This window comes from Oncorhynchus keta, chromosome 32 (genome assembly GCF_023373465.1).
Source record: "Oncorhynchus keta strain PuntledgeMale-10-30-2019 chromosome 32, Oket_V2, whole genome shotgun sequence".
NCBI classification, from domain to species: Eukaryota; Metazoa; Chordata; class Actinopteri; order Salmoniformes; family Salmonidae; genus Oncorhynchus; species Oncorhynchus keta.
This window is the reverse complement of record NC_068452.1, coordinates 30,213,456-30,224,724: the sequence shown is the minus strand read 5'-3', so window position 1 is coordinate 30,224,724 and position 11,269 is coordinate 30,213,456. Positions and strand designations below refer to the sequence as shown.

General features: G+C 42.4%; 2 protein-coding genes across 4 annotated transcripts; one reads left to right on the top strand and one right to left on the bottom strand.

Moving 5' to 3' along the window:
• The first annotated feature begins 4,326 nt into the window (after positions 1-4,326).
• LOC118365598 (butyrophilin subfamily 1 member A1-like) lies at positions 4,327-10,058 on the top strand. Of its 3 annotated transcripts, none has more exons than XM_052491322.1 (7): positions 4,327-4,422; positions 5,842-5,922; positions 6,552-6,650; positions 6,772-6,873; positions 6,982-7,257; positions 7,376-7,454; positions 9,161-10,058. In XM_052491322.1, exons 2-7 carry the CDS (start codon positions 5,863-5,865, stop codon positions 9,745-9,747), a joined length of 1,203 nt encoding a protein of 400 aa, XP_052347282.1. In that variant the 5' UTR covers positions 4,327-4,422; positions 5,842-5,862; the 3' UTR covers positions 9,748-10,058. The 3 variants fall into 3 exon arrangements, with proteins under 3 accessions (XP_052347282.1, XP_052347283.1, XP_052347281.1); XM_052491323.1 differs by having other exon boundaries at positions 4,356-4,519; positions 6,985-7,257; XM_052491321.1 differs by having other exon boundaries at positions 4,356-4,519.
• npm2a (nucleophosmin/nucleoplasmin, 2a) lies at positions 10,057-11,246 on the bottom strand. The gene is made up of 5 exons (XM_035747944.2): positions 10,996-11,246; positions 10,811-10,893; positions 10,461-10,671; positions 10,227-10,301; positions 10,057-10,125 (listed from the first exon to the last, which is right to left on the bottom strand). Exons 1-4 carry the CDS (start codon positions 11,045-11,047, stop codon positions 10,243-10,245), a joined length of 405 nt encoding a protein of 134 aa, XP_035603837.1. The 5' UTR covers positions 11,048-11,246; the 3' UTR covers positions 10,057-10,125; positions 10,227-10,242.
• Positions 11,247-11,269: the final 23 nt, after the last annotated feature.

The window sequence follows — 11,269 nt, the reverse complement described above, 5'->3', positions numbered from 1 at the left end:
CCAAGATTACAATCCGTTTCTCTGAATTGTTTTGTGAAAGCCTAACACTGTAATATGTTATCTTATAACTTAGATAGTCTTATTGGCAATAGAACAAGCTTTCAAATCATGCCCACCTGATCCAGATTTATAATGGACCGTTTTTGGATTGCGTAAACAACAACAGTGATTGTGTGATGGCTGTAGTGCAGGGTTGTGTTCCAAACGAAACAACTACAAGTGTGCTTGCTCTAGTTCCTCAACAACACAGCTAGGAGAGCTCAAAAAATCCTTATAGTTGAAGACTCTTCTTTGACTCAAAGAAGTACATTGAAAATGCTTCGGAACTGTGCACACTTTGGAGAGGTGTGTGGCCACTTGGAGAGAACTGTTAGTCCTCTCGAACCTACTCACTCAGACCTTTGTCGTTTTATGGGGTCTTTTGTTACACCTACCCCATATTCTCCAGGAATAGTCTTATAATGTTACAGAATGTATCCAGAGTAGTTTTAGATTTTGTTATTAAGAAATGTGTCAAAAAGTACAGTAAATGTCAAATGCACAGAAAATAAAGAGGGTAATGTTTGGATTCGGAGTGTCAGGTGAACTGTTGCGTCCTCACCTTTGATCTAATAATTTCTCCAATCATCTTCCCATCATCTCCCTTTCAATTGCTACCATGGTTATGGATACGATGCCTCGTGGGTGAATGTTGTTGACGTGTGCAGAGGGTCCCTGGTTCGTGCCCAGGTATGGGCGAGCATTGAGTCTTCTTGGGTATGACGCGACAAACTTATCACACCTGTATTTAGGGTGTTTCTCCCATTCTTCTCTGCAGATCCCCTCAAGCTCTGTCAAGTTGGCTAGGGAGCGTTACTGCACAGCTATTTTCAGGTCTCTCCAGAGATGTTCGATCAGGTTCAAGTCCAGGCTCTGGCTGGTCCACTCAAGGACATTAACAGACTTGTCCCGAAGCCACTCCAGCGTTGTCTTGGCTGCGTGCTTAGGGTCGTTGTCCTGTTGGAAGGTGAACCTTCGCCCCAGTCTGAAGTCCTGAGCACTCTGGAGCAGGTTTTCTCCAAGCCATAAGAATGCTAAATATCTAACAGAATTGCTGCACAGACTACATATTTTTTTAAATTCTCTGTCTCTATGCACACTCACAGGACTCTACACACTCACGCACACTGACACTCCAACGCACACATAACATGCACATACATTTATACTGACGACAGACACGCACACATACTCACATAGAATCATCATTTACGCTGCTGCTACGCTGTTTATCAAATATCAAATCAAATCTAACTTTATTTGCCACATGCGCCGAATACAAGTGTAGACTTTACTGTGAAATGCTTACTTACAAGCCCTTAACCAACAGTTCAGTTCAAGAAGAAGGAAATATTTACAATATAGGCTAAAATAAAAAGTTATAATAAAAAGTAACACAATAAGAATAACAATAACGAGGCTATATACAGGGGGCATCGGTATCCTGATGTCTAGTCACCTACCCTATACATATACTGAACAGAAATATATACGCAACATGTAAAGTGTTGGTCCCATGTGTCATGACGTTGGCCTGGGGGGGTAGGTTTATGAGTCATAAATACCTCTTCCCCCCTTTTTCCTCTCTCTACCCTACTGATGTTACATTTGCAAAACCCTTGGTTAACATAGAGATTCTGGGAACATCAGACGGTGGGGGGAAATGAACTACACTGCTCAAAAAAATAAAGGGAACACTTAAACAACACAATGTAACTCCAAGTCAATCACACTTCTGTGAAATCAAACGGTCTATTTAGGAAGCAACACTGATTGATAAATGTCACATGCTGTTGTGCAAATGGAATAGACAACAGGTGGGAAAATATAATCAATTAGCAAGTCACCCCCAATAAAGGAGTGGTTCTGCAGGTGGAGACATGGGCTATAAAACCTTTCAAACACGCCCTGTTCTCCCTTCCTATATAAGCCCTTGACGACAATATAACCTCCTATTCCGAGGACGTGAGGACGACGGTCCGATGTCAGAATGGTTCAGATAATAACTACAGAACGAAGCCAACATCAGCGTGAGCTTTGGTTGCGAATTGCTTGAACTTTGAACTCTTATTCACTACAGAAGTGATACCTCCTAGCCGTTGAGTTAGCAACAGCCACTGCAAACGAGGGTTAGGAAGGAACAGACAGAGTATCCCGTCTACCACACAACGACATTACTACAATATATTCAATTTACCAGCAGATACATTCTTCAAAGGACAAAGGACTCGGTTGGGCAACACGGCCTTCCATCTACCACCAACCTACCGAAGCTCAGTTCAGAGTAAATATTCATTGCATTTTCCCTTTCCAAATGGGTGGTAATTTAGAATGCATAAGATACTGTATTTACGATAGCACAGCTTCTTCCTTTGTTCCTCAGTCTTCCCGCTCTTTCACTCAAACCCAGCCACTTTTCTTTTGTGTAACAAGCTGTCATATCTGTTCCGCCCGCTAGGAACGTTTTCCTTTATGACGTCATTTGTAATCAAGTTATGATTTAATTATGTGTATGTGTAATTCTGTGTGATTAGTTAGGTATTTAGTAAATAAATAATTAAACCCAATTTTGTATTGCTGATTCAACTTGTTAGCCAGGGCTCGTGCAGATAACCAAGAATTTACAACATTCAGATGAGACTGAATTAAGATGACGATTAATTTTGACTGCTATTGATGTAAAATATTACAAGGTCTTTAAGAGTTTATTCGGAAGTGAACAGCTCTATAAATATTATTGTGTGGTGCCCAACTCTCTAGTTAAATACATTTACATGATTAGCTCAAATCAGGTTATATTAATTACGGATAATTAATTTTATAGAATAGCATGTCATATAACTTAATCCGGCATAGCCAAAGACACGACACATGTTTCACTAGCTGGAATAAAAGTTAATACACACAAAAACCTATTTCTCTCAAATGTTGTGCACACATTTGTTTACATCCCTGTCAGTTGCACTTCTCCTTTGCCAAGATAACCCATCCACCTGACAGTTGTGGCATATCAAGAAGCTGATTGTGCTGGGGACAATAAATGGCCACTCTAAAATGTACAGTTTTGTTGCACTAATGAAACTGAGGAGTATTTCTGTATGTAAAAGCCCTTTTTTGGGGAAGAACTCATTCTGATTGGCTGGGCCTGGCTCCCCAGTGGGTGGGCCTATGCCGTCCCAGACCCACCCATGGCTGCACCCCTTCCCAGTTATGTAAAATCCATAGATTAGGTTCCTCAGGAAATTATTTCAATTGACTGATTTCCTTATGTGAACTGTAACTCAATAAAATCATTGAAATTGTTGCGTTTATATTTTTGTTCAGTACACACACACACACACACACACACACACACACACACACCTAGTACATTGTAAATATGATATTGGACTGACCCTTTATATAGCCTTCTTACTTTCTCATGTTCTTGTTTTTATATCTTGTGTGTTTTTGTTTTACCTTGTGTTATTTTTAGTGCTACACTGTTATTGATTACTGCATTGTTGGGTTTGGAGCTTGCAAGAAAGGCATTTAATTGCATGAGACATTAAAACTTGAAACTAATGGATAAATAGATTCTCTCTTTAGCCATGTTGTAATGGAACTTGCTTTTGAAGTAACCTGAAATATATCACAGTTAACTACTCAGCTTCTGAAACTCAGATTCTCATGTCAAGTAGTGAACACTGGTTCATACCACAGAGAGAATGCCTTTACAATGTACTGAACAGGGCCCGGATTCCCAAAAGCATCTTAAGGCTAAGTTAATCATTAAAATGGTTAGATGAACTTAACCTGAAGATGCTTTTGGGAAACAGGGCTAAGTCAACGCTTTATACATACACACAGTTTTGATGCCACCGTGCCTCCATCTTGGCACTCCCCCAACTGAGTAAAAATATATTGGAAGCTATAGAAATGTATTTATTAAAAGTCTACTTTAAAAAAAAAAATTACCACGTTTATTATATTACAGACACCTTCGTTCTCCTCTACCGATATAAGTAGGACACGGTGACATCCCGCCAACTTTGAGAAAAAACACTTTACATCAGAGTTGTCTCGAGATGGCTATGCATATGAAATTAGTCTAGTAGCATAGTATCTTTTTTATTTTTGTAGTAGCATAGTATCTCTCTCCATTGAATACACGCGGTTGACGTCAACGAACCTAATCGAATATTCAAAACGGGATTACAATAATGCTATGTATCCACCAATCCAGAGAAAGGATAGGCGGGAGCTAGACAGCCCGCCGTTCCACTTTGTGGACAACTGATGTACCACAACAATCATGGCGCGGCTGTTTGTCTGCCTTCGGATTGAGAAAACGGAGAGAGCCGAACCATCTTCGTTCCTAGGAAAATCGTGTATGTAAACAAGGTCAGTCATACTGCAGCATACAGTCAACTTGTTCTCTAATAGAATTACTCCTGTGTATAGAAGACACCAATCGGCTTACATTACAACATTGTGACAGGTATGTCTAACAAGTTTGTACGACTCAACTGCATGATTGTGTCAAATCTTCTATCAAATATAATACATTCATTTCGATTGCATGAAAGTCCACAGACGTCACATAACAGCATGGCATTGTTTAGTGTCGCAAAAATAACTTAACTATCATGCATAGTGTAAAATTCGACATGTTGCAATGTCAACCAAGGATATATAGGATCAAGCACTCTGGCAGTGCCGCAAAGTCACACGACCCTACTCATTACTTTGTGCGCAGACTGCGTGTGTCTAGACTGGTCTGTAACTGGGTCACTGTCACTCAAACAAAAGATGTAATACACATAGGCCTACTCTGAATACCTGAACAATGTTTCCTGTTTTTGTTTTCATGATTTAATTTGCCTACTCACATTTTTGTTGCATTGTATTCCATTTCATTGTATTTATTTGTATTCTATTACTAAAGGTTGACATGAGTTTACCATGAATTTGATAACAAATGCCATCTGGTTCTGCTCTCCACAATGTGAGCCGATGAATATGCATTTCATTTATCAATATTATTATTTTGCGCCAGTCATTATGCCAAGGGCTTCAGTGGCACACTGACCTAACTCACGTGCCACATTTACCCTGCTGTGTCTGTGTTATGGAAAAACAAAGGCCAAACACATTACTGCTGGCAGCAAAGAGCATGCAGGGCCAGTCACGTTACAGAGGGCCAAGTAACCTCTGCTCTGACTCATCACTGATCCTAACCAAGTTACTGATCAGTTGATGCCCCAGGCTCTAAAAGTGGGTAGGATCCCGTGCTTACCTCACAATGATAATATGACTTGAATAACATCCACACAATAACTAGGTCAGAGTATCATTAAAAATACCAAAGGGGAGGTATTTTTCATGTTATGATGACCACAGAGGTGTTGCTGTTTGGATTTGGTCCAGTACGATTAGCCATGTGTTGCCTGTCCCTCCGCACTATGATTAACGATTTAAAGCAATCTTCTTAACAGTGGAGCTGCGTTACTCCTTTGGCCATGATGCCAATGTCTTTTAACTTGACTCGGGACAGAATATTGGGCAGTAGGGTGGAACAGCTGACACATTTCTAATGAAAGTAGGGCAGGGGTAGTTTTAGATTTCAAACCATTTGAGTCCCCTTAGAGAATTTAGGTGGTCCTGCTGCCACTGAATCAGATCAGTGGTGTGGTTTTAGTTCAGCAGTAGCACCTGTCAATCTGAAATCCTTACACGGGTAGTGTATATTCTGTCAAGTAGAGGTTCCCTGTCTGTCAAGGTACATTTCAAATGCTATTTTATCTGTCTTTTTCTTTGTAGAGTCTCAGCACAGTTTCCAAGATGATGCAGTGTTTCCACTTTATAGTCGAGCCGGTCAAGAACATCACAGCCAAGCTTAAGGTACAGTTGGTCAAACTCCTGTCATGCATTACAAATCCTCCAAACAACAAAAACACCATTTACATGTTTTGTTGTTCAAATCTTTTTTGCTACGGTCAAAGATTTTATCGTAAAGGAAAGTGACCTTGAAATGGCTGTGGAGGGGTTGTCATGGTAGCGTCACCAGTCACATGCTTACTCAAGTAGATAGCTTTTAATTGTTTCTGTAGTTTGATTTAATTACCTATTACAAATCACAGTTGACGTGTGTGTGTGTGTGTGTGTGTGTGTGTGTGTGTGTGGAAAACCCCAGGGAAAACAGATTACTGCTGGCAGATGAGACAGCAGCAGTGAGCATGCAGGGCCAAGTAACCTGCACGGACTGTTGATTTGATTTAGTTTAATAATAGATGCTGTCAGGGGGGTTATGGGAGAGAGGAGATCTCTTTCTTTCCTGCTGAAAGGAGAAGAGCATGGTGTGCATTTTGTTAAGGCCAAGTGGGTCCTTTTCTGGGTTGACCTTATTACTTCCCAATGCACTAGTAAAACACAAATTTCTGTTTCCTTTCCTCTTTTCCTAATATTTTCTTTTTATTGCTACTTTCTATGTGTTCTATGGCTAAGTCTTTACACTTTTTTTTGTCTGTCAGGAATCTCGCAAGAGGGCGAAGAATGAGAAGAGAGAGCCACTGGAAGAGAATCAGCTGTTTATAGTGGAGCTGGCTAGAGATCTCAATCGAGTGTGCCAGGTACACTGAAATATATACACACCTTTTCGTAACATCCATTATACAAGTATCCATTATCAGGTCTAGTTTGGAGGATAAACAAGTCTACTAAATCCCCCACTTGTCTATATCCTCTCTGCAGAGGTCTGAGGTGCTGGAGAACATCTGGAAACTAGAGGACATCTGGCCCACTCCTCTTTGCAGGGCCTTCATCCTGGAGTGGGCGTCTCTGCTGGAGAGCAAGGTATGGAGAGCAGGAGCCAATATACTGTAACAGCTATTAATATATACTGTATAGCTTGCAGGTGACATTCTCCAAACACGTGTTGAATGAGTCTTCACCTGTTGTCAGCAGAAGAGGCCCATGCAGTCGGATGGCTGGCCAGAGGAGAGCGAGTGGAGGAAGCAGGACCTGTTCAGTGAGAATGAAATGGAGAACGCTAAGAGGACCATCATCAACTGGACCAAGGACCTGAGAGCCCAACCTGAGCAAAGTGTGTGGCCTGGGGAGGCTGTGGCTCAAGTTCTGGAGGACCTCCAGGCTGCATGGAGGAGTCGCCACATGCCCAACCTCCTGACAGCCATGGAACTGCTCATGTGGGTCTTACTGACACAGGGCCTGGACAAGGTGGGGGCCTCCTTAAATATCAATTGTCCCCCTTTAAAATAAATTCATGTATATTCATGATAACAGCTCTGATATTTACCAAAGTTGCTTTTCTCTCTCTTCATCTTTGTGCTTGCAGGAAGCCATCCCTCAACAGTGGCTCATATGGAAGCAGAGGACTCAGAAGATAGGTGCTGCCCGCTACATTCCTCACTCAGGTATGTGATGCCTTGGATAGGCATTGACAGAGTCAGATGTGATGTTCACAGAACGTATTGTTTATTTGACTAATATTTGTTACTAATCTGTTATGTACAGTGAGGCAAACAAGTATTTAGTCAGCCACCAATTGTGCAAGTTCTCCCACTTAAAAAGATGAGGCCTGTAATTTTCATCATAGGTACACTTCAACTATGACAGACAAAATGAGAAGGGAAAAAATCCAGAAAAATCACATTGTAGGATTTTTAATGAATGTATTTGAAAATTATGGTGGAAAATAAGTATTTGGTCAATAACAAAAGTTTATTTCAATACTTTAATATACCCTTTGTTGGCAATGACAGAGGTCAAATGTTTTCTGTAAGTCTTCACAAGGTTTTCACACACTGTTGCTGGTATTTTGGCCCATTCCTCCATGCAGATCTCCTCTAGAGCAGTGATGTTTTGGGGTTGTTGCTGGGCAACACGGATTTTCAACTCCCTCCAAAGATTTTCTATGGGGTTGAGATCTGGAGACTGGCTAGGCCACTCCAGGACCTTGAAATGCTTCTTACGAAGCCACTCCTTTGTTGCCCGGGCGGTGTGTTTGGGATCATTGTCATGCTGAAAGACCCAGCCACGTTTCATCTTCAATGCCCTTGCTGATGGAAGGAGGTTTTCACTCAAAATCTCACGATACATGGCCCCATTCATTCTTTCCTTTACACGGATCAGTCGTCCTGGTCCCTTTGCAGAGAAACAGCCCCAAAGCATGATGTTTCCACCCCCATGCTTCACAGTAGGTATGGTGTTCTTTGGATGCAAGTCAGCATTCTTTGTCCTCCAAACACGACGAGTTGAGTTTTTACCAAAAAGTTATATTTTGGTTTCATCTGACCATATGACATTCTCCCAATCTTCTTCTGGATCATCCAAATGCTCTCTAGCAAACTTCAGACGGGCCTGGACATGTACTGGCTTAAGCAGGGGGACACGTCTGGCACTGCAGGATTTGAGTCCCTGGCGGCGGAGTGTGTTCCTGATGGTAGGCTTTGTTACTTTGGTCCCAGCTCTCTGCAGGTCATTCACTAGGTCCCCCCGTGTGGTTCTGGGATTTTTGCTCACCGTTCTTGTGATCATTTTGACCCCACGGGGTGAGATCTTGCGTGGAGCCCCAGATCGAGGGAGATTATCAGTGGACTTGTATGTCTTCCATTTCTTAATAATTGCTCCCACAGTTGATTTCTTCAAACCAAGCTGCTTACCTATTGCAGATTCAGTCTTCCCAGCCTGGTGCAGGTCTACAATTTTGTTTCTGGTGTCCTTTGACAGCTCTTTGGTCTTGGCCGTAGTGGAGTTTGGAGTGTGACTGTTTGAGGTTGTGGACAGGTGTCTTTTATACTGATAACAAGTTCAAACAGGTGCCATTAATACAGGTAACGAGTGGAGGACAGAGGAGCCTCTTAAATAAGAAGTTACAGGTCTGTGAGAGCCAGAAATCTTTCTTGTTTGTAGGTGACCAACTACTTATTTTCCACCATAATTTGCAAATAAATAAATGTAAAATCCTACAGTGTGATTTTTTAATGGATTTTTTTCTCATTTTGTCTGTCATAGTTGAAGTGTACCTATGATGAAAATTACAGGCCTCTCATCTTTTTAAGTGGGAGAACTTGCACAATTGGCGGCTGACTAAATACTTTTTTGCCCCACTGTATTCCAGTATGGGACTGGATCTCTAATGCAGCAGTGGAGATTTCCCTTGACCTGGACACAGCCAACCCTGACCTGCTGATCTCCAACGACGAGAAGAAGATGCGCTGCGGCTTCGAGAGAAAGGATGTGCCAAACTACCACCAGCGCTTCGATGGCTGGTGGTGCGCCACAGGGGTTGAGGGTTTCAACTCTGGCCGCCACTACTGGGAGGTGGAGGTGGGGGAGCGGGACTTTCGGCTGGGTGTGGCCAAGGAGTCAGCCCTGAGGAAGGGCTTCAAGTCCCTGAACACAGATACGGGCTACCTGACCCTGCGCCTGGAGAGGGGCACGGAGCTCAAGGCCCTGACTGTGCCCTTCACCGCCCTGCCGCCTGGTCTTATCCCCCGCAAGGTGGCCGTCTACCTGGACTACGACCAGGGCCAGCTGTCCTTCTACGACGTAGACAGCCGCTCCCACATCTACACCTACAATGAGAGCTTCAATGAGAAGCTGTTCCCTCTGTTCGGCACGACAGAGATCATTAAGGACCTGGTGATCAAGTCCCCTGGGAGCAAGGCCTATTGCCTCTGTCCCTCCCTGTGCCTGTGGGGCTGAACTTTCCCTCTTAACACCATCCCTCCACCCTATGGTTACCCTCTCACCACTCCTATAGAGTAATCAGAACCTTTGTTACTGTAAAGAACTAGACCATCATGATATTGGATAGCTATGTGACCACTGATGCTGCTGCTTCTATGTGATTCTTTCTGCCTCTTCCTTACTCCAGTTATGCTATGCACTCACATGCTCTGTATTTTCATACATTTGAAAGAATACTGTAGTATTATCTTAATCTATTGTGAAATATTAATCCTGCAATAACAATGCACTTTCCGTGATGAATAAATATACAAAACTCAAAGGTTCTACTTTTTATGCTGTGTTTTATTGAAGTCCTTCAAATGCGATCATGTTATTGAAGACCACTGTGATCTGAAATAAAAACACAATAACTATTTCATACTGAACTGTACAATGTCATAAGGGATCAAAATAGGTAACCATGTTCTGAAGTTCTAGATTTGTTTACTTACCAAGTGGAGGTGTTGATTAGAAGCCCTCCTTCTCCTCCTCCTCCTCCTTCTCCTCCTCCTCCTCTTCATAGACCACTATGACAGCACAACAATTCCAGGTATCATTTGAATTGAACTTAAAGCCAAATAAAGAACAGAGTCCCAGAATTGACATACAAATAGTTTCTGATTAATATTTATTTTTTTGCCATTCTCTAGACAATAACATCATTTTCTCCCATCTCAATTACTTACATGTCAAATGCTGTCCAGAAATGAAAAGGGGGCCCTGCCCAGAGCGAAGGTTGAAGATGACAGGTGGGATGAGCTCAAACCCACTGAAACTGACCATAGGTTGGCACATAGGGTGAAGTGTGGCAATGGGCACTGGCTTGCAGCATTCCCCAACTCTGTCCTGTACCTCCACCACATGCATCTCCTTACTGGCCTCTGCACTCAGACACATCTATACACAAGGGGAGCAGAGATTAGGGGTTGGGCTGTCATTGGACTATGTTAATTGTTGTGTCACTGACTAAGCCAAGTGATCTCTGCTAATGGGGTGTGTGGAGAGGGCTGGAGATGGACTAAAGACTTAGACTGACCGTTCGGATAAAGAACTGATGCTCCAACAAATCCTCCGCTATTTCAAACACTGCCTTTCTCTGGGTGTCATTCAGCTCACAGCCTAGTCAGAGGAGAGAGGAGACCCTGGGTTTACAATACATTGTTGTGCATCTAGGTCACCAATTTCAAGCCATCTCAAAGTGGCATAAACCTCAGTACATACCCCAGAGCACACAGACCGTGTCAGAAACAGAGGGTGAAAGGGAGAGATCCATGGCGATGAAGTGGAGTGGAGTTAACCTCCTTTTAATATTCTGCAATACTATGCCTATTCTCTCCCTGCTTTATTGATACATAAATCAGGGGTTTCGATTGTGTCAGTATTTTGGTTTGGGTGTTGATAAAGTGGTCTATCGAGGTCAAAAAATTAAACCAGAACTCAAACGGAGACTCACCTCACATATCAAGAGAACAAAAACAATTCTAGCATTAAAATA